Source organism: Eublepharis macularius, chromosome 18 (genome assembly GCF_028583425.1).
Source record: "Eublepharis macularius isolate TG4126 chromosome 18, MPM_Emac_v1.0, whole genome shotgun sequence".
Lineage (NCBI taxonomy): Eukaryota > Metazoa > Chordata > Lepidosauria > Squamata > Eublepharidae > Eublepharis > Eublepharis macularius.
In genome coordinates, this window is record NC_072807.1 from 1,806,091 (window position 1) to 1,829,480 (window position 23,390).

General features: G+C 53.5%; 1 protein-coding gene across 4 annotated transcripts; it reads right to left on the reverse strand.

Annotated features, from left to right (window-relative positions):
• Positions 1–830: 830 nt before the first annotated feature.
• IFFO1 (intermediate filament family orphan 1) lies at positions 831–23,390 on the reverse strand. 4 transcript variants are annotated; one of them, XM_055002470.1, is made up of 9 exons: positions 22,606–23,390; positions 11,648–11,708; positions 11,451–11,546; positions 10,183–10,323; positions 9,126–9,286; positions 8,405–8,525; positions 4,641–4,736; positions 2,274–2,404; positions 831–1,578 (listed from the first exon to the last, which is right to left on the reverse strand). In XM_055002470.1, exons 1-9 carry the CDS (start codon positions 23,355–23,357, stop codon positions 1,476–1,478), a joined length of 1,662 nt encoding a protein of 553 aa, XP_054858445.1. In that variant the 5' UTR covers positions 23,358–23,390; the 3' UTR covers positions 831–1,475. The 4 variants fall into 4 exon arrangements, with proteins under 4 accessions (XP_054858445.1, XP_054858444.1, XP_054858443.1 ...); XM_055002469.1 differs by having other exon boundaries at positions 4,641–4,739; XM_055002468.1 differs by having other exon boundaries at positions 9,126–9,310.

The window sequence follows — 23,390 nt, forward strand, 5'->3', positions numbered from 1 at the left end:
AATGGAGCTGGAAGAACTGATGCTTCCGGGAGTGCAGTGAAATGTCTTCCGACACACCCTCCAGATCAGTATCTTTTAAGGGTAATGCTGAAGAGGCTTTTGGTCCTTTGGTTCGGTTTGCTGTGTTGTTAAAACCACGTTACGATTTACCACTACAATGAATAGTGGGGGTGCTTCGCGCAGACTGCCGCATCTAACCCCAAGGAACAGCCTGGTCTTGCCCTCCCTCGCCAGAGAGAGGGGGGGGCTGGGAGACAGGCTTCAGCAGGCCAATGTGACAGCATTAAATGTTTCTTGCAGAATACTTTCTGGTTGGGGCCCAAATACGCTTTGTGTACTTCCCTGGGTCACCTGCAGAGAAATTCCCCCTGTACTTCCAAGACCGTTCCTGCTGGAACGCAAACTCCAGCCACGCAGAGCTTGACTCACAGAACAGGGCCACAGTATGGGAGGAGGAGGGGGCCTGCCACCCCCTGGGTCATTTCCTCAACCTGAAACAGGCTAGGAGGTGCTCTTGTATTCATATTGGCGCCACAGAGTACGCCAATGACGGTGGTCACCAGAGGCCACCTCAGATCAGAAAAATGGAACAGAGGGAGGGAGGCTGAAGTTCCCTCTCCCTCCGCTGCAGTCCCAATCTGAATCGGACCAGCATATGCCTGGAAACTGAGCACAGAGCTCCAGGCACACCCCCAATTGTTTGGACTCAGGGAAAACATAAAAGGCCGTTGGGCCTGATTTGAATACCTGCTCCAAGAGCTTCTTGTCAGCATTGCCCCGCCCGGCGAGAGAGAACCAACCCTCAGAAACAAAATGGCACAGACCAGAGCTGTAGAAAAGGAAGCGACCCATTTATTGGTTCCTTGTTTCCGGACATTGCACATCACATACAACATTTGTGCTACAGACACAGCACTAAGCAAAATGCAAGGGCAGAGCTGGGGTGGGTGGGAGGGAAGGCTGCGTCTTCGTTCCCAGGAGGAGAGGCTCTCGCTATCATGTACGTTTCCAGGACTGAAGACGTGTTCCGTGAGCAAGGAGAGCCACAGAGAGTCCAGCCGGCACCAAGAGAAGGTTCAAGTGGAGCAGACAGGAACAGGCCCCGTGCTGCTTCGTGGCACACGAGGAGGACAGTTGTGTATACTAAGAGGCGGGAAGGAAGGTGGCTTTACGAGGTCCCGTGAGGTGTGGCTACGGTAAGGCAGACATCTCCCCTGCTAAAGCCCACAAAAGGCAGGGGGCAGGAAGAAGAGAGGGCAAGACGGTGGATCAGACAGGAGACGACCTGGGACCACCAGCCCTCTCAAGGTCAAGGGCACCTAGCTGGCTCCATCTCCAGATGTGGAGGGACTGAGTGGCAGAATTCTAAAGACGGCCCCTTCGGTCTCCCGTGGCCATGGCTGGGGCATGGCTCCCCCCATCACCCCTCCTGGGCCAGGAGGGGGCAATGCAGAAGGGGGGAAGGGCCTCCCCCATTATCTTATGGAAGCATCACTCGCGAGGTCGCGATCGGACTCCTCCGTTTCCTCGTTTGGGGCCGATTCACTGTTCGATACCGGAGTGAAAGCAGGAGACTTTCTGAAAGAAAAAGAGGGCGGGGTCATATGGGGCACAGGGGGGTGGTGGTTGCAGGAGAGTAGGGAGGATTGGTTGGCACTCGTGACGAGGTAAACTGGACAAGGCAGCAAGATGGACACTGGCAGATGAGGAGGGGGCCTGTGGACGGGTTTGTAAGCAGTGAATGGCATTGGAGCAGAGGGCTTACTTGACGGAACATTGCGAGAGGGCACAAGGAAGCGCCAGGGAGGGGGGCGAGGGGGTTTCCAGGGGCGGGGCCTTGCAAGCCAGGGGCTTTGTGAGGACGGTGTGTGTGTGTGTGTGTGTGTGAACACTCTCCCCAGCCCAGCGCTGCACTGAATTCATAGCCCCACAGAGCTAGTGGGCAAACGACCAGCCGGTCGGCGACGTCTCTTTTGCCCGGTGGAGTTTCTCTCTCGACAGCGATTGCGTCTGTCAAAACTGCCACCACCTTCTAGACACACATGGCACGAAACACAACGCCTGCAGGTCTGCATGGGGGGGGGTTACAGCCAATCACTCAGACCCCAACCCAACGGGGCTCTCCCCTCCCCCAACAGGGAGAAGGGCCTCCCCCAAACGCCTGTTGCTCCCGCCCTCGATCCTGCTAGACCGAGAACCCCGAGGGTCCGGATCCCACCCCCCTCCCTCTCAGGATGCAGATTTAGCAGCCAGCTGCATGTCACGGAGCTCACCGATCCCCAGACTGGGTGATGAGTCGGCGGCAGGTCTCCATCTGCACGTCCAGGCCACGCTTCATGCTACACATTTCCATGTACTCGTGAAGGTGCCGGTTCATATCATTCTTGGCTGTTGCCAACTCCAGCTGCATCCAAGAGAAACAACAGACAGTCTCACCCTGCTGCTGGGATCTGGCCACCCTGCCCACGACACGTCCTCCGCTGCCACAGGGCAAGTAGGGCTGGCCGCTGCCTTTGACGGAATCAGACGGTTGGTTCGCTGAGGTCAATACTATCTACTCACACTGGCCGCGGCTCTCCTGGGCCTCAGGCTGAGATCTTTCACATCCTCTCCTACTTGGCCCTTTTAACTGGAGAGACCAGGACTGAACCTGCGACCTTCTGCATGCAAAACAGGTGCTCTACGGTTGAGCCACGGTCCCTCCGAGGGTTTCTCCAGAGCATTCCCCAGCAGGCTTCAATCAGTTCCTAGTTACTTATCTGCGAATTTGACTGCAAATGCTGATGGTACTTTATTGATTTTAAACTGTTCACCACCCAGAGCCCCTGGGGATGGGCGGTATATAAATTGAAATATAAATAAATAAATAAAAGTCTGCATCTCAACAGAAGCATTAGACCACCCCAGATCTCACATTCCCAGACTCTGCTCCTTTTGGGGTGCAGAAGGCATGCAGCCGTCTCAGTTCCCAATTCGGGGCATCTTTTCAACTCAATCAAAGAGGCTTCCTGAGGGCACCCCAAACAGAAGCTCTTGAACCCAGAACCAGTGTTTGGTCTGGGCGCCAGTGCATACCCCCTTGTAGGGCAGAGTACCTTGAATGTGGGGGATGTATGACTTGTGGTGGTCCAAAGCTTATTTTGGGGTGCAGAGCTTGAGAATCATCCATAGCTGCAGCTGGAATGAGGAACTGGGAACCAGTGCCGGCCTCCCACTTCTGCAGTGCACAAGAGCCGGCTCTGGCCGTTCCACCCCATTTCCCAACAGAGCTCATGACTGGGCTGAGCTGGGGAGACCAAGGAGGCAGAGCCGAGCGAGGCCCCATCTCAACGGGATCCTGAAGTGGGATCCCTTTACTTCCCCCCACTATCAGCGGGGTGGGGGGGGCAGCTGTTCCCACGTGGAGGCAAAGCCTGTGCCCTACCGACAGGGAAGTGCCCCGGGCCCTGCAAGAGGGGTGCAGACCACCCACAGCCCCCCTCCCCAGGGAAGAGCAGGAAGAGGGGGGGAGGCGATGACCGGCTCTGCCGCAACAGCAGCCCCCCCCGCCCCCGCCCGTGGTCCTCAAGGATGGAGGAAGGAGGACAAGTGGGGGATTTGGGGTTGAGAAGCTCCAAGCAGGGCCTGGGGGGTAAACCAATTCCCAGACCGCAGATATCAGTTTCCCTGGACAAAAGGGTTGCTTGGGAGGGCAGACTCTGCCGCATCAACCCTCTGCTGAACTCCCTCCCCAGATTCCACTGTCCCCAGACATGGCCCCCCAGTCACCCAGAGTTTCTCGACCCTAGGGAAATCTCTTCTTCTAGCATTCTGTCAAGTGTAGCCTCTTCCTATTCTTCTGGGTCGATGCATGTATGAGTACAATGTTCCCCACTGTCAGAGGAAGGTTCATTCCTTCCTTCCCCAGGTTCTTCCTAAGAGCCTGGACCCCGTGGAATCCTGCCACCTTAAGACCGCCACTTTGTATTCTCAAGGGAAACCACAGGAGCGACGCTCCTCTTGCCCAGACAGCCCAGCCCCAAGCACTTCACCAGCTGCCACAGCTGCTGGCTCCCCCCCGCCCCCCGTCCTTTGCCCAGGCTGCTCCCCCCCCACCGTTACTGAGCATGCTAAATTTATCTCCGACTTGACTAACACAGCAAGAGTTTGGCTTGCCCCATCTTTTTTATCTACAGTCTCCCAACAAGGTTCCTGTGAGCCCCAAATATAGCATTTGAAGTGGGAAGAGATCATGTGGCCTCTTAGAGGCGTCACATTTCCTTAAGGAATGTGTGTGCATGTCCACACACACAAGGAAATTGTGTATCCTCTTCCATCAGTAAGGGCAGGCTGACCCTTTGTAGCCCCCCCCCCTCCACTGCTTCTTTAAATGAATGCTAGACATCGCTAATGTTTTAATATGGAACGTTTTAAAATGATTTTAAGGTTGTTATCCGCCCTGAGACTGCTTCCGGGGAGGGCGGGATACAAATACGATATAAATGAATCAGCCTCAAAATGTAACTTCCCTTCCTATATTTTCTTTAACTGCCTTTCTTCACTAGACGAAGAGTTCCAAGCAACTCCAGAGCCCGCTTTCACTATCCTAAACCCAGAAAGGTTCCGTCGCTGTCCCCCTCCTCTTGACACGTTCCTCCCACCTCTATCTGGTCGATGGTCTCCTGATATTCTTTCTCCCTGCTCTTGAAGAGAGACTCCGTGTCCTTGATCACTTTTTCCAAACTGTCGTCTGGCTGCTGCTGCCAAGGGGGGAGAGAAGAGAACAGGCATCACCCAATGGAAAAGGGAACGACGTCACCAAAGGAACAAGCAGGCAACACCCAGAAAAAGGTCCCCGCTAGCCCAGAACACCTCCGTTTTAAATCTCCAAAGCTTGGCTTTAGATCTTGAGGGCAACATGATACCATTTCCTCTGTGTCATTACTTTCTTGTGCAAAAGTTAGTTACTTTGAATTGCTTTATTGAGGAGGAGAACGGCTGGGGAGATAAAGGAAGACTTTAACCTCTTACCCTATTTTCCTTATTCCTGAGATACTTTTATCCCCTCTGAAGAAGAAAAAAGTAAAAGCCATTTGGGGGCAGCTTTTTTACAGGAAGAAAACAGCAGGAGAGGAAAGAGACCCCCTTCCACTTGTCTTCGAAGGGACCCATTTGCAAAAGGGGAAAAAATGTTTTTTAAAAAAACAAATAGTAAAGAAATCATGTGGAACCGGGCTGCAGAGAATTACAGAAGCAAATGGGTATAACTGTGAAGTTCGGGGCTCTGTATAGACAGCCAAACAAAGGTGGGGGGGGGGGGTGTCCACAGACTTTGCTGTTGCTCTCAACTCATTTGGAATATATGGAATGCTTTCATTGCCCCTTCTCTCCCCTTCGAAAGCTCGAGCAGGTTTCAATGGGCAGTGGAGAAAATTGGGGGGCACTGAATCCTTGGTTGCTGATTATTTTCCAATCACCACTTTATTTATTATTTAGGCTTATGAAAAGATTGATGACAGGAAAGAAATACAGCAATGCTCTTAAAAAGGACTCAGAAGGGACAGGTTGGGGACTCCAGATGCTGCTTCTGGCCTCTGAAAGTTGTGGTGCGTGTGTGTGTGTGGGGGGGGGACCTGCACAACCCAGTTCGCCCATGCAGCCCCTGGCTGGTGGCTGGCTCCCCAGCATCATTCAAGGTGCTGGCTGGAATCTCAGTACACACAAGGATATATCCCTAATATCGGCCACATCTGAATGGGTCAACAATGCAACAAAGGACACTCTAATGCGTCTGACGAAGAGAGCTGTGGTTTTCGAAAGCTGATGATGCATCTGACAAAGAGAGCTGTGGTTCTCGAAAGCTTATGCTACAATAAAGTTGGTTAGTCTTAAAGGTGCTACTGGACTCTACTATTTTGCTATCTAATATAGAAAACGTGTTGTAAAAAGGGAGGGGTCGGCTGCACAGCATATTGTCAGCATCAACTCAGAGACTCTTCTCATCACCCAAAGACAGGCATCAGCATTTTTCAAGAAAGTCATTCAACAACTACACAAGAATGCTAAAGGAAAAGAGCTTGGACTTCAGGCTGTGTAGGACTCATCCTGCTCTCCACCTGAAAGGTGGCGTGCAAGAGAGGTCACAGGGCCCGAGCCAGTGAGGTCAGGCGGCGCCAGCTTCAATGACGTGTAGGTAGCCAGAAGTGTCCCCACGGAAGCCCACAAGGGCCCTCGAGGGGAAGCCGCAAGAGAGATCGGGAAGTCAAAGAGGCCACCCAATACTGTAAGGATCGGCTGAGTCTTCAAAAGACTCCACTATACGTCAGTAAGAGTTTTATTGAAAAGTTGCTAGTTCATGATCTTACTGGGTTCATTGTCAGGAAGGAGGCATGCCTACATATCAAGCACCCGTATCATTTACAGATTAACATTTCCCCACCCCTCTTTACTAGATGCTGAGTAAATCTGCTGGGAACTAACTGTACAGAAGAGGACATAAGGTTCAAGGTTAAGTGGGCTCCTTTCCCAGCGGCTAAGAGCGAGCATAGTCTAAGAGAGATCATTCCAGGAAGAATTCACATCCTGGGAAACAGACAGTCAACCTCCAGCCCCAGCCCCCCCTCCCCCCAGGTATGGGTATGGCAGAGGATGCCAGCATCTTGACATCCCCCCCCCCTCGCAAATTAAGTCTCCTCTCGGTTTTTCCAAATATTTCTTGTGAAAGTTCTTTATTAGTCTGGGAGCTTTGATGTCCATTGATTTAACTCATTCGGCTTGGCTTTGGGGGAAATACTACTATTGGACAAGGTAATACAAGACTCCAAAAGCTGTTCGATCTCATGGTGGGGCTGCCCTTCCACCAGGGCAAGAGGGGGAGCCGCCAGTTCAGGATGCCATTTACCCGGCCCTGGGTCTTTTATTTAGAAGGCTGAAATGGAATACCGGGTGTACCTGTCCCAAGTTCTTAGGTAGTTCCAACTCCACAATTACATCACTAATTAGATGGACCACCTAGATTCCCCCACTGTTTCATCCGGCGTTTCCGAAGGTGGGATTGAGTTGTGCTGCTCCCGATACGGTTCTGGTTCCATCTCTGAACCTGACAACTGGAAGGCCATGTGAGAGCTGGAGAAAGAATGCCCCCTCCTTGACGGAGCAGGTGACGGAGAAGGCCCCCAGTGCGACAAGAGCACCCCAGGTCAACGTCATGAGGATCGGAGAGGTACCACTCTTTCTCATAGTCGCGTCCCCTCACTGGAGAACGTTTGGATGGGTACTTTCTCCGTGGCCATTCTCCCTCTTCTTTAGAGGAAAGAAGAGACCTCAGACTAGATCAAAGTGACAGGGATCCTGACTGCAAGGAAGGCATGCGGCGTCGGTCCAATACCACCGCATCCTCCTCTTGTGGTGTTCTCTCTGATGATGTCTTTCCAGGTTGACTTTTAGAGCAATGGTTGCTCTTCTTGGTATGCTTCCCGGGGGGGGGGGGCTCCTCCCCCAAGGATGCTACACCAGTCAGATCCAATTGAACCTTCGGTGGAACCGGGGAAGCAGTGGACTCCTTCAACTTTGAGCAACGGGTCCGATTGGGCTGGGGTTCGTGGATCCGGTGTGGCTTGGTCTTGGCTCAGACCCACTTAAGTCACCTCGGGTGAAGCAGATGGTGCTTGGCTCTGAGGCATTTTCGACCCCAATGAGGTGGTTCTCAGAACCGAAGATGGTCTCAGAGTCGAGGATGATCTTGGTTCCGATGGCGCGGCCTCTCCATCCACCGCTGGATCTTTCGCCAAGGGCATCGATACCTCCATGGCCTTCGCCCATAAAGCCACTTTCAGCCAGCTAGATCTTCCAGCCGGGCCTTCGGGGTAAATCTCTGGCAATGCTTCCAACTCTGCAGCTGGTGACCCTCACCGAGGCACATCAGGCAGAGAGAACGACCATCTGTTTTGGTCATTTTTGCATTACATTTAATGCAATGCTTGAAGAGCGCTTTTTCTGACATACTTTCCGCAACGAAGAACACAGGAATGAGAAATAAGCAGAATACTTATGTCCCGACGACGAGCTAGAACCTCTCAGCACAGCGGCGAAAGAGGGATTGAGGGTAGCAGGGGATGCCCCATCTCTACAAGGGCCATTGCAGCGGGGAAAGCGGCCGCACAAGCGCTTTGGGAGGTGAGAGTGCGCCCTGCTGGAAGTTTAGCTAGAAAACCTCCGGAATTGGCAGGCCACGTGGGACTGCACAGAATACCGAAGATGAACTAACTCTACAGGAGAGGACATAAGGTTCAAGGGCTCCTTTCCCAGAGGCTAGGAGCAAGCATGGTCTAAGAGAGGTAAGTCAAGAATTTGCATCCTGGGAAACACAACTGCAACAGACAGTCATAACATCATAGCCCCAACCTGCCAGCATCCTGACATTTACCTCCCCTTGGGCCTCGGCAGCAGCGATAGCATAGCCGGAGAAATCCTCCCAGAGCAGCAGCGTCTCTTCCGTCTCCTCCCAGGTAAGGCTATCACAGTCGTCTTCAAAATCATACTCCCTCCTGGGAATGGGGGAACAGGCAGTCAGCAGAGAACAGACACGGGGTCCAGAACATTTGTTCTGTGAAGTTCCTTCCCTGTTTCCTATTCAGATGGACCAAAGAGAGAGCAGCTTCCAGCCACTCTAATTTTCGCCTCTATCAGAAACAAGAATGCCCACCTTGGCATTCTTGGGCACCACACTATTTTCCAGTCCACGGTCTGGGACCAATGGAACCCCTCTGCAATAAACTAGTTTTGCCTCTAACAGGACAGGTGCCGGGGGGGGGGGGAGATGTGGTCCTCTTTGGTGGGAGGGGCTTCACCCAAAGAAGACATGAAAGGACCCCAAAGGCAGACTGACACTGGTCCTTTGCTGTTCCATCAGTTGTGTTGTTTGCTGCGTCATCTACTTTAATCAAAATTACATCTAGGACTGTTCCTTTTTATTGTTTCCAAGTGAAACTGTTCATCACTCCTGGATTCAACTTTGTTAGGAGGCTAAAGCTCCTTTTTGGAGGCCAGGTTGGGCCTAAGGGCATGCCCAACACGTAGGTGAGCACTGTGAGCCGATGGTGCCCCCTCCCGCCCCCACACGCAGCAGGAGGCAGGGTGAGACTCACAGCTGGTTCAGCATCCTTTGCATCTCTTCGTTGATGCTCATGGCCGTGCTCTCGTCTTCCTCCTCCTCCTCCAGCTTTTTGGAGGCCTCGCTCTCAGGCAGGGAAGTGTCTTCGTCACTGACCAGCTTTCGGTCCCGCTTCCGGCCCACCGTGGCTGGGACCTTAATGGGAGATAAGTGCAGAGACTACAGAAGCAGGTTGGGTTGGGGATTGGAGGTCAGAGGTGGGTGAGAAGAGGTGGGAGGGGGAAATGGGATGGCATGGGGCGAGAGGAAGATCGAGCCAGAAAGAAGAGAGAGGGGGAGAGGAAAGAGAGAGAGAGAGAGAGAGACGGGCTTATTATGACCAGGTTATAGATGGTGCGGTGACTCAAATGCAATTTTAGAAACCTCTATTTTTAAAAACAAAAACTAAGCAACTGAAGATGGAATTTGATGAGGGTTCACAGTTAAGGGAACTCAAATCACACCCCAGAGAAAGATGGAGGCAAGAGGGGACAGAGCGAGGCAGAGATTTTAAAAGTGGAGGGAGAAAAAGATTGCCAGAATTCACAGATAAAACTTTATTTTACAGAAAGGTTCTAAGGTTGCACAATTGTTTTTTCCAGCTCAATGACAAAAAACTAACCAACTGCTTCTGTGGGGGAAGCGAGAGAAAGAAGAGTGAGAGAAACAGAGAGAAAGAAACAGAGAGCCAGTGAGAAGTAATTGAGTGAGTGAATCAGAGAGAGAGAGAGAAAGAAAAGGGGACGGGGGGAGAAGAGAGAGACGGTGTTAGACGCACACATACTAGGGGCGCCGTCTCCCTTGCCATCAGCTGCTCCCCTGACAGGACCCTCCAACTCTGGCTGAGGAGACACTCTTGGGGGGTCCCCCAAGCCCCCCGCTGAGCCTGCAGAGAGACCCACCCTCAAACTGCCTGCCATTTTCTCCCCTGTGACTGAGGTGAATTCATGAAATGAGGGTTAGAATGACAGGGTCTTTTCTCTTGGAAGGGACAGCACCCACTCTGGCATCTCCCTTCCTTAGAGACGGGAGAGGAGGGAGGCGCTTCTCACCTGAAACATCTTGATCATGTCCTCGCAGTTACGCTGCTGGGCCACATCGCAGAGTTTTGCGGTGATGTCTATGCGCCGGCAGATATCCATGTCCACTTTCATGGCTTTTTCCTGGATCTTGGTGTCCAACTCGGTAAGATTCTGGAACAGCACAAAGAAGACAGCTGGAGGGACAGAGATGGCCCATAGAAACTTCTGGTATAAATGGTACCAATCTCACACTTACTTAGAATGGCAGTATCCTGCCCCCTCAAAGACCTGGCCAGCTAACGAAGAAGAGAGAAGAACAGGAGAGCCCGCGTGGTGGTCGGGTCAGTGGCAGACGAGGGTCTGGGAAACCTGGCTCTGAGCCCCCCTTCAGTCACGTAACTCACTAAGGGTCACTCCCGCTCAGCCTAACCTACCTTACGTGGTTGTTGAGAGGCTAAATGAGCACAGACCAACATAGGCTACCCTGAGCTCTCTGAGAGCATGATAAAAAATAAATAATAAAACAATTAATACAATTTTTGACCCAGAACACATTAAAGAACAGGAGGAGGCTTATGCCAAGTCAGACAGGACAGTTCCTTCTGTGTGCTGGGCGCATCTACAGTGGTTCCTCTGCTTCCTCTTTCCAGCCCTGGAGTACTGCTGGGACTAAAGCCTCGTTCATACATTACAGTGAAGGCACAGACATCCTACCTGTGCAGGCATACATCTGTTTGTAAGAAAGAGCCAACATGGGTTCGCTTTATGATTAAAACTGAGGGCCACTGCCTGCTGGATAAATGTGGAGTTTCGATCACATGCATTGACTGTAACATGAGAATTACTCAATGTGCACACAAAGATCAAGCAACTGTACACTGCACATGAGTCCACTCTGGTGAAGAGGGCTTAAGTGTGCACTGGCTGAGGCCACTATACACAATGCATCTTGTGCACCAACTCAAATCTATCTCCAGTGGTGTTAATGCAAGGACTGATGCATTCTCCCATCACTTTCAGCTTTTTAAGTGACCTGCACACCCAGTCTCCGGCCTTGGAGGCACGTGATCAAGTGCTGGTTTTTCTGTTTTCAGCAGGATTTTCTGCTGCTTCCTCCCAGAAGACCGAGGGTGAAGCACCTTTCCAAAATCTGCATATCTGCTCAGCATGTCACACAGGTACTTCTCCCACCTTTTGTTTTTGTTTTTTTTAAATTCAGCCTGATGAGGAGCCCTGGGGAACGCCCAAGCCAGGTCCCCATCAAAGGCTTGTGGTGATCTGGGGATATTTTCACTCACGTTACTCATGAGCCCCTTGAAGACCACCAGCTCCGCCTTGAGCTGCTCCACCTTCATGGCCAGCTCCTCTTGACACGCCTCGGCTTCTTGGGCCTCCTATGAGAGAGGGAGACACCCCGGTCAGAACTTCAAGGGTGAGTGCGGGGGGGGGGCGGGCGGAGGGGGGGAGAAGCAGAAGAAATGGGAGCCCCCTTCACCTCGTGAAGTTCAGCCACTCGGTCCTGCAGCTGAACACGCACCGTGTACTCCTCTTCCCACCTGGAGAGACAAAACGGACCAGTGAAGGCACGCAAACCCAACCCCTAACGACCTGGAGGAGGAGCGGGAATCAAGCCTCCCCTCTGGCTGACTTCTAGGCCTGGCACAGGAAACTCTGCTTGGGCCTTTAGAGCACGCAAGGAACTGGCCACAGGGGAGACACCCTCTGAAATGCAGGGCAGCGGCAGCTGGTCAGCCACGCCACACGGGCCTCGCTCATCCTGCCCTGAATTCACTTGCAGCAACCTGACAGCAGCAGACTGAGGAAAGTCACCACAAACCATGTTCCGTACACACAACACATTCTGCTCCAGAACAAACGGCGCTGACAGATGACGCGTGCCTGCTGCCTTTCCGTGCTATGCTGGGCAGGCCAACGTGTGGCCTCATCCATTGCTGGGCACTCCCTAGTCCCTTCCTCCACAACTATAGCTGGCACTCAGCTGTTCTGGGTCTACGGAGCAGCATTTCACCCCTGGGGGATAATAACTGAATGCTGTTGGGTTCCAACCAGCCAGGACAGGCACTGGATTGCTGACGTTCGAGTGGCTCTGCAAGGGCACCCAACGCGTCACAGCTGGACACAGAAGACTGCGGTGTCCTGAGAAGCAGCACCACAAAAGGCTGCAAGGCAAACATATGATAGTAACCGAAACTGGCATTTTGAAGTTAAACCATAGCAGTGTTGGAATCCCCAAACAAGGAGATTCGAAACTGGAGCTAACCTTTCTCCTTCGATTGCCATGAATTCACAATGACAGATGCGGAAGTTGGCAGCAAATGCAGATTCAAGCACCTCGAGAATCTCACAGCGATTCCAGGTAGAGAGGGACGTTGTGTGTGTGAATGCAAAGCCTGGAGTCAGCAGTCTACGCACGCACACACAGCATACAAGATAAAGGAAACAGCAGCAGGACAAACTGTGCAAAACAAGCACACACAGGCCATTTTCACATCTCGGCTCAGCCACCCTGAGCCCATTTGTGGGGAGGGTGGGGCATAAACCGAATAAAATAAATAAATAAATAAACAAACTCACAGAACAAGGGTGTCTTCATAGCGCGATTTCTAACACTGCACCACGAAAATGAAATTGTGGCGCAATGACATCAGAAATCGCACCACGAGGACACTCTCATTCCGTGAGTTTTGCGCTATGCCGAGACGTGTGAAAACGGCCCTAGACAACTGAAATAGTTTCTTCTCAGTGCAGAAAGCAAATGGCTTTGATGCAGTTTATTCACTTGGAGGCAGAACAAAAATGAAAAGGAGGAAGAGAATATACTTTATATAGTACATATATTCTTATCTTTACTGAGTTAGGTTTAATAGGCAATTACATTATTATTATCCTAACCTAGATAGCCCAGGTGAGCCTGATCTTGTCAGATCTCAGCAGCTAAGCAGGGTCAGCCTTGGTTAGTAATTGGATGGGAGACCTTCATCAAAGACCGGGGTTGTGGAGGCAGGCAGTGGCAAACCGCCTCTGTTTGTCTCTTGCCATGAAAACTCCACTAGGTGTTGCCGTAAGTCAGCTACGACTTGAGGGCACTCTCTAGCACATTATTATGACATTACCATTTACTTCATTAATACCACCACCATCCTCCCCAATGAGGACCCAAAGTAGCGCACATCCTCCTCCTCTTCTCCATTTCACTCTCACAACAACCCTCTGAGGTAGGTTAGCCTGAGCGTGTACGACTAGCCTGAGGTCACCCAGAAAACTTCACAGTGGAGCAGGAAATCTGCGTTGGGCCTCCCAGTTCTCTAGTCTGACCCCTAACCATTATGCCACAAGGCTCCATGATCACTCGTGCAAGAGACAACACAGCCCCTGTGCTCCGTTGTCCGGCAGGGCGGCTGCTGTGCTAAGCCGTGTTGCTCAAATGAGATTCAAAACAGACACGAGGAAGCGCTTCTTCACCCACATGGCGTGGCCGCAGCCATTAACTTTAAAGCGGGGCTTGACAAATGCGTGGAGGAAAGGGGCTGTCCACCATCGGAATGGGGCCTCCATATTCAGCAGCAGTGCAGCTCAGAAGACCAGCAGCTTGCTGGGGGGCAGCGTTGGCCTCTGTGCCCCAACTGTGATCCTTCTGGTTGGCCCCTGTGTAAAGAAGGGGGCTGGAGGCGACGGTCTGACCCAGCTCTCTGATCCATCCGTGCAGTCTTGGCCCAGAAGGCTGGCTTAGCTGCTTCAGCAGTGATGTCGTTCCCAGACATGCCGCTGCACCAGCATGTTCCATGCCCTCCAACTGCCCAGTTGGTGATGCCAGCTATGGCTGGGCTGTTTCACCCTGTTCTCTGCTGCACACCTCCCCTCCGGTGGCTCTGACAGAGCAGCAGAGTCACAAGGGATCCGCTGCTGCCTTTCGCTCTGGGCAGGAACTCATCATAATGTACTTCCCAACATTGGCACGGACTCTGGGATCAAGGCCGGCAATAAACCAAGATGCCTAACAGCACGGTCACTGGACTCACCCACATGTTATACCATCTCAGGTCCATTCATCTGTTCATCCTCCAGTGTCACAGATGCCACCAGCAACACTTCCCTACACTCTACATTGGACAAACTCATCAGTCCCTAAGCAAAACTATAAATGGACGTAAATCTGACATTACAAACCACAACACTCAAAAACCAGTGGGAGAACATCTTAATATTCCGGAACATTCCATTGCTGACCTAAAAGTGGCTGTCCTCAAACAGAGAAACTTCAAGGAAGGATTACAGCCTGAGATTGCTGAAATGGTGTTTATTCACAGATTCAGAGCAATGGACACTCCTGACCCAGGGCTGAACAGAGACGGGCAGCAATCCTGAGGTTCAGCGTACCACCGGTGCCCACATACCTGCAGCACTGCTCGTCAGCTCCCTAAGGAGAGCTATGCTGGTGGCCGAGCCCGGCAAGGCGCAGCGAGGCCACTGCCAATAGCACATGCCCTGCTGTTCCCGACAACCCCGCCAGCATCCCTCAATGGCTGTGTCACCCCTATGACAGGCCCACAAGTGGCAAACAAAGGCGCAGCCAATGCACAGGCTGCAGTTCCTGCTGCCCGTCGACACCTCCATTCCCCCCACCAGAGACCAGGCAGCCAGGGACAACATGTCCCCACAGGTCATGGCAGCCACATTAAGGGTGGCCGTCCAGGACGGGGGGGGGGGCAGTGCCACAGGGGTGGCCCCCATCATTGTGCTCTGCCAGGGGCACCCAGACCAGCCTGAGTAGCTGGACCCTCACCACTGGGGGGACGTGCCCCGACCACAGCACCTGCAGCCTCACGTCACCCTCCCATGCCGGCATCATGTAGCGTGCCGGACAGGACCTGTCTCCCTCATCCGGCCACATGGGTGCAAGGGGTGTGTGTGTGGTCAGCTCTTCAGCCCCAACACTCCCAGCTGCCGCGAAGGATCTCCGCATGCAGAGGAGGGGGGTGTCCTGACAATAACCAGTCTTGGTCGTGCCCTACTGGGGAGGTGCCCAGCAGAATCCTGCCCAAGCCATTGCTGCGGCCGCCCCGTGTTCCCCCACAGATGCTGGACGGCTTCCCCATCCCGGGGCAAGGGGGCCACTCACCATGACCAAAAGGACCCTCCAGAGAGGGTGGGCTGGGAGACCAGGAGAGGGAGGCTCATCCAGCTCAAGCAGCCCTCAGGCTACCTGGGCCAGTCTGGTTGGGACTGTAAGCCTGTGAGCGCCACGAGAGAGCACTTGCGTGCTTGCACCACCGCATGCGCATTCCCACAGACTGGTGCTCTCAGAGACTAGTATTCCACATGGAAGCATTGACTGGGGGAGGTGCATGGCTCTCTCACCGCCTCTTCCCTTTTTTGGTACTCCCTGAATTAGCAGTCCCAGTTGGAACGAGGGAATAACGGGCAGCCATCTGTCCAGACTTGCACTTTCACCAGTGAAGAGAACGCCTTCGGTGCGTGCGTGTGCGTGTGCGTGTGGAAAGCCCTCCTCCCCACAGGCATGTGCGCGTGAAGCACATGGACCAAAGAGGATGTCTTGCCCACTTTCCTCAGCCAGGACGGAAGCTGTGCCTCTTTGTGCAGCAGCTGAAGCCAAAAGAGACACTCCGCATGCTGCCTTCTCAGGAGTGGGGCTGTGTGGGGAACAGTTCTGTGGGCAGGGCTCGCATGGCAGCTGGGGAGCTACACTGGGGACTAGAACAGCCGTGTTCCCTGGCCTCCCTGATGGGCCATGACCTGCCTGAAAGGGAAGCACACACGTGTGTGGCGAGGGGCCAGGCCTTGCGCAGGCCACAGCCGGGTCTGCCACGTTCTGGGAGGGAGTCTATGGCCGGGGCAACGGTGGCAGCTCCACCATCACAGGTGCTGCCAGCAACCAACCAGAGGATGGATGCCCTCCAGTAGGAAAGTGCTCCTCGTCTGCTCCTGGCTGCTCGGAGCTCTGATCCAGAGGCAGGGGTCAGGTGCTCGCCATCACCGAGGAGTCACGCGAGCAAGCACCAGTCCGTCCCCCCTCGATCACAGTGACCCCCATCAGACAGACGCAAGCCTCTTGGCGCAGCCCAGTCCTACCTTCCTTTTCTTGATCTTCATGGGACAGAATACTGGGAACTCCCACCCTCAATCCTCCCCCCTCCTGCCCACTGGGCCTGCTGCAAACTCGGCCTTCACTTTCTTGTCTCACCAGCTGCTGAAAACTCTAACAAAGGAGAAATGTTGGCTCGACAACTGCGCGTCTCTGGAATCAAGACAGAAACCCCCGAATTCTCCTCCGCCTCCCCGCCTTTCCCTGACCTGGCTCCTCAAGCGCATCTGCAATGCACCATTCCCTCCTAAGAGCCTCACCACCACAGGCTGTCCTCCCACCCCCTCCCTCTCCGCACAACCAAAGGGAGCCCGGTGTGCTCACGGTTTCCCCATGTGACCCCTTCTGCCTCCCCAAGCCCACTCTTTCACCACTCCCAAGTAAGCGGCTTCAACTGCAGGCCCCCTCACCACACCTGACCCAGCAAAACAAACCCCCAAAGAATCCAAGCTGCTGAAACTATCCCAGGTGGATGGCAATCTTCCTGCCGGCCTCCTCCACGGCAAGGAACGGTCTGGCCTTCAAGAACCACACACAGCCTCTACTGGGAGGCAACACTGCCGGGGGGGGCATCCCATAGCCCCCTTTGAAGGACGGGGGGAAGACACAGCTCTGGGCAGGGGCGAGGGCCACCCTCCTCACAGCAAGGGAAGCTCTGAACCTGGACGAGGAGCCAACTCACCCCCATCCAGGGGGTCAAGTCAGCTGAACAGCAAGCGTAAGAAACGGTGGCAACCCTTTCCCCCTCCAAGTATGCCAAACAGTTCTCAGATTTGGATGCCACTGGCATTTCAGAGGGCCAGTTTTTGGGGTCAACTGTGTGACTGTGTAATATATACACATCTACCAGTTCCCTGTCACAACTGTCACCCAGAGCATCGGCATGTATACAGACATCAATGCATGGCACGCCCTCCACAAATATGTGAAGAATTGGATGTGGGAATTTCTTTGCTGGATCCCATTGTGTTATCAAAGAGATGCTGCAGGGAAGCTCACAATTAACATGGACACACAGCTCCACTAAGAGGGAACAGGCGGTAAAGGAAAAACGGTATATTAACATTGCAGGCGTAAGCTGGCTTACTAGTTCCATTTCTCCAGGGGCTCATGGGAGGCATACTGAGGCACTACATATTCTTGGCCCCCTCACGCTACCGTTCTCAGGATTCATGGAGGGAAACCATGGTTTTTTCATTGGTGGTGAAGTGGATAATGGCAAACCATGTTCTGCGTCAAGAATGGAGGGAAGCAAGAGCCCTCTTCACTGCTGCTGAAGTACGAAGAAATTAAGTATACAAATGGTCAAACTTTCAAAACTTAAAAAGGTAAATTTTTGTTACGGACAATTTCTCCAGATTTAGCAAAGTTTAAGACAGAGATGTGAGATGGAAAATTTTCCAGTGTTTTTTCCCCCTATGGAATAGTTTCAATTTCTAAAGATTCATTTAATAATATTGTTCAATAATAATTAAAGGGTACCTGGCCAATACAATTATTAGCAAGTTTGGCACTTTTAAGATGGTAATTACAAGTTTTTTTCAGACGATTATCCCTATGAGAGAGTGCACAGAAGTCTTACCGATTTCTAAACTGGGGGGGGGGGGGGGAGGAATAAAACCACAAATATGTATCATAATCCAAATTCTTTTTTAAAAAACAAGTTATGACGTCACCTAATTCGTTCAGATTCACAGCTAAAATTCTTACGCCTTCTCTTACCAGGGGGAAGGGAGATGGCAAACATCAGTTTTAACGTGGAACTAACCAGCAGTGCAAGAGACGAGGTCCCCGAGTGACCTCCACAGACCATTCCTGATGGGTGGACGTTACTGGTGCCTCGCGCACAGTTCTTTGGATGTGCTTAATCTTGTGTTTGAACAGTTTTCCATGCCTTCCCCCCCCCTTAAACTTAAACAATATAAAGACAAGCACATGCTATAGCTAAGTCTATAGAAGTATTATTCTAATAAAGATGTAAATTTGCTTCAATATAATACTGACTATAAGCTGGTTTATTTTTCTCTGTTCGGACATGAAAGTAGCATGGGGTACTTTAAAAATTAAATGCAAGTCAAGATTAACATGCCAAATGAAGTCATGATATATTTAAGGCCCTGGATAATTTTCCAAAAGACAGTTCAATCCTTATTTTTGTGGAAAACCCACACCACGAGTTTAAGGTTAGGGAGATGGGGCTGATATCCGGTTTAAATCCTTTCTAGTCCCCAAGCTTGCGGTGCTGAAGAAGTCTGCAACATCTCCTCCTCTCCCACACTGCCAAGTGTTCAGTTTGGGGAACTGAAACACTCTGAAGTTTCCCAACCCTCACAATACCGACTATGTGCCTGGGGAAACACTAAATACTCAGAAATCCTTTGCATGTATCTTCTCACAGATACACACTGGATTCACTCAGTGCAAACATGGAACACACGTCTGAACTTTCTACACGCCCCGTTGATCTCAGAGTTCTCACCTTTTTTTTTTACTAGCTCAATTCCTCTTCTTTTAAAAAGAAAAGTGAGGCAGCTGAGATTTATCGGTTTCTTCCTCTCTGTACAAGCAAAAACATCACCTGATAACTTTCTCTGTGTTAAGTGCTCCAAAGCAAGGTATAATCCACGTTATACCTTTTACTAGGACCAACCCAAACTATACAAAACTGTGTGCAAAGAGCTCACCAGAACTCTTCACTAGGCTGGATGTTACAAAATGTTTAAAAAGGGTGGGGAGGAGAAAAGGCATCCAAGTAGCGGCTTGAAACGTCTTTTAACGCCTTTCCTTGCCAGCGTTCCTGTGCTTAATGCCGGAGGGCAAGCAGGCAGAGAGCAGAAGCGCTGGGGGTCAGGCTTTCTAAGGAGAAAAGTGTCTTCTCCTTAGAAACCAGAGAGGCCGGCAGTTTCCCTGGTCTCTCTCTGACAACCAGCAGATTCACAGTTCCCTTGTGGGGTGACAGCAAAGGAGTTACTTGGTAGTTGTTAGATTAACAATTTAGAGATAATTTACACAGACCCTAAAGTCAGCAAAAGCCACGGGGTAGTTTTACTTTGTGCTGTGGGTAAATTTTGATGTGCAGAGTTTATTCCTTGTTCCATCACAGGACAAATACCAGTGTGAACAATATTTCTTTAAAAAAAATAATCTGCCTTGCAGGTTGTCTTTTGCAAAACATCTTCTCGAGGGACATTAATTAGCAGGTGACATGTTGATTTTATTCCTCAATTATCCAAAGATCTTGAATCCCCCTACTTTGAGTAACGTCTGTCAAAAACCCCATGAGCACTGGGGCTAACTACAAGTTACATGCAAAGCCTCAACAAGGGGAAAATTTGGAGAGCGGAGAAATGATAGAAGGGCAGACTGGAATTTGGGAGATGTGGAGTCATGATCTCCTTCTGCCTTAGAAGCTTGCTGAGTGACCTCGGGACAGTCCCTTTCTCTCAGTTCAACTTAATTCACAAGGTTGTTGTGAGGACAAAATGGGGGAAGGAGACCCTTGAGTGCTGCCCTAAAGGACCAAGAGTGAGGCTGAATGCACTGGCCAGATGGGGGTTTGATCCATTCTCTTTCCTGATCACTCCACCTCCACCCCACATGCTTGCCAGGGGGAACACATTTGGAGCAGCTTTTTGTAAAAAAAACAAAAAAAAGGAAAAAGATAAGCAGCATCCACCCCCCCCTTTGCTGGCCCTTTGCCCCAGGCCCCCCTCCGCCCCCCAAGTCCCTTCTCTTGCACATGCAGGGAGTTGTCTGCTACTGAGCCAGGGGGTGGGGCTTGGCTGTGCCCCATCAAAGCGCTTGGTTCTGATTTCACTATGCTGGGAACAATTTGCCATCCGGGAAGAACTGTCCACCTTCTCTGATTTGGGGGGGGGGGGGAGCTTTATTGCCTTTCTCTGCAACAGGAGACAGGCTGATTAAATATTAACACCAACCACTGAGGGATCAAATTCAGAATGCTGATTCTGCAAACATTTACCAGATCGACAGGATCAACAGGATCATTTTCTAATTTCTGGACGTGCAATGTTCTGGGGTATTGTCAGCATGTCTATGTGGAGGGGGTTTCTCAATCAGAGCGGCACATGCTCTGTACTTTTTTTAAAAAAAAATCTGCACTCAGCTAACTCCACTTCAGTATATGGGATAAATTACAAAAAGAAAGACCACTTGCACCTACCTAAATTATGATATTTGCACGTTTCCCCGTCACACAGTTTATGCTGCTCCACTAAGATGAACATAAGCCCTGCTGGTTCGGACCAAGACCCATCGAGCCCAGCACGTGGTCTCCAACCATGGTCAGTCGGATGTATCTGCAAAGCCCCCACAGCCGGGCTTCCCTACGCTTAAATAGGAAACCCTGCCCTCAAGTCATAACTGACTTAGGACGACCCCTGGTGGGGGCTTTACGGCAAGAGACTAACAGAGGTGGTTTGCCATTGCCTGCCTCTGTGCAGCAACTCTGGTCTTCATTGGAGGTCTCCCATCCAAGTACTAACCAAGGCCGACCCTGTTTAGCTTCTGAGATCTGACGAGATCGGGCTCTCCTGAGCTACCCAACAATCCGCATGGCTGAGGCACGTCATCTCTGCGTGTACCAGCCATGATGGCTGACAGCCCATGACAGACCTCTCCTCCACTGAAGTGCACTCTCCCCTTTGAAGCCGTCAAAAATTGGAGCAAATCCCATAATTAATGGGGCATCTCTTGAAGAAGTGCTTTCTTTAATCTGTTTGTTTCCATTCCCCCATCTCAATTTCACTGATCTCTGGTATCACAGGAGAGAAACGTTTCTCGATGCCAGGAATCATTTTATGGTTTTCTATTATATTCTCCCCTTAGACAGCTTTTTTCCTGGGCAAAGAGCCCCCGAATAATGCTTCTGTGTTTCATGGTTTGGTTGCCTCTTTCTGCACATTTCCTCGGTACAGGCGATGCTCACAAGCACCATTTGCTTCCAAGCACATCAGCAGGATCCCATACCCAGCATGGATGCAGCGGAAGAAGGCATGCCATCCTCCCCTTCCTTTTGCTACCAGTCAGTCTCTGTAGGACTTGCATGGAATTGCTCAACCTCAACGGGGGCATCACCATCCATGACAGGAAAGGAGCCAGTGTGGAACTGCGATGCCTTTTGTTAAGACCGACCCAAACGACACCAAACAGGATGCAAACGCACGAAACTTCCCAGACCCTTCCTCAGGCGAGATGCTTTGCATTTCTTTGGCTGCCCCTCGAGGGCAAGAGCCCTGGGAAGCACTATGGGCAACTCCCACATCCCTTCCAATTGCGTCTTCACGGGGACCCAAACACCAGGTGAGGGCGACGATGGAGCGCCTGCTTCAGTCCCAAGGGTCCCAAGCCGGGAAGTCAGCCACAGCGTCTCACTTGCCCATTTCTCCGTTCAAAGGATGCTCCACCCCAGGGTGGATGATAATCAACCATCAACAACAATAACAGGGCCACCCCTACTCCGCTTCTGGTGAGGCAGGGCTGTCCCCTTCCCCACACTTGGGCTTCAGAAGAGGCCAGGGGAGGGGGAGAAGAGCCGCGGCCTCCTGCCTGCCCCCTTGCCTACTCCAAATTGCCCCCCCACACACACACTGTACTGGAGGGATGCGCGGGGGGGGGGGGCCTCAGACACGCCTACAGCTCCATAAAGAGCAGGCAGGGGAGGATTCGGGCTGCGGAGGGGGAAGAGCGGCGCAGCCCCGTCTGTGCCGCTTTGGATGGGGAAGACCCCCCGGGGCAGAGAGGCCACCCCAGCGGGCCCCCTCGCCTCCGCCTCCGCCAAGAGGGGCAACTGCCCGGAGCCCCCCGGCGCGCGCTCCCCTGGCCTTCCTGCGCGGCTCGTCCCTCTCCTGTCGCCCCGCGACGGCCTAAATTTAGCCTGGGCCGGGCCCTGCCTTGCGCCCCAGCCCCGGACAGGCGAGCCGGGCGCGGCCCATACAAGGACGCCCCCGTCGCGCCCAGCAGCCGGCGGGAGGCCACTCACCGCGCGGGCCCGGGCCGGAGGGGGGCAGCGGGCGCGGGGCAGCCCCTCCGACCGCGGCCGCTGGAAGAGGGAAATGCCGGGCAGAGGCGCGGGCCGGGCGGCGGGCCCAGTGCTGGCCACGTCCGCGCTGGGCAACCGCACGCGGCCTCCGGCCCAGGGCAGCGCCCCGAGCTCCGCGGGCACCGAGGCGCAGCCCCGAGGCCGGAGGAGAGGCCAGGCCAGGCCAGGCTGCGGGCGGGCGGGCGGGGGCCCCGGGCGCCCCTCCCGGCTCGCTCGCTCCGGCGTCGGCCTCGGGGCGCGGGGATGCGCCTCCCGCCGCGGGCCTCACCTGCGCTTGTACTCGTCGCGCTCGCGCTTCACCTTGGCCAGCACGTTGTAGAGGGCGCGGATCTCGGGCGTGATGGTGTCGATCTGCACGCCCACGCCGTCCGGGTGCAGCCAGGAGACGCCGGGCCCCTGCACCAGCGTGGGCTCCAGGCCGGGCCCCAGGCGGCGCGCCTGCGAGAAGGACCAGATGGTGCCCGGCAGGAAGCGCGCCGAGGCGGCGGCGGCGGGGGGCAGCGGGGCGCCGGGCGGGTGGCAGCCGGGCGAGCCCTCGGGCGTGCGGGGCGGCGGCGGCGGCTGCGCGGGCGGCCCGGCCGGCCGGGCGGCGGTCCCGAGCGGCAGCGGCAGGCCGAGCGGGCGGATGGGGCCGACGAAGCCCGTCTGCACGGCCTGGTCGCGGCGCGGCGCGGCGGCCCTCCGCGGCCCGCCCTCGGCCAGCGCCTGCTGCAGCTGCTTCTCCAGCTGCCGGTTGCGGCGCTCCAGCTCGTGCACCTTGGCCAGGAAGCAGCGGAAGCGCAGGTTGAGCGTCTTGAGCACGCTGATGTTGGAGCCCAGGTCGTTGCGCAGCGCCATGGCGGCCGGCGGCGGGGGCGCGAAGGGCGAGGGCGGCGGGCCCAGCTCCAGCTGCAGCGCCAGCGCCCCCTCCGCCAGCGCCGCCCGCGCCTCGCCGCTCGGCAGCAGCACGAAGGGCGCCCGCGGCGGCTCCGCCTGCTCCTGCGGCAGGAGGAAGAGGTTGGGGCCCAGCAGCGGGTTCATGGCTGCGGCGGCCGGCCCGGCGCTGCGGAGGCC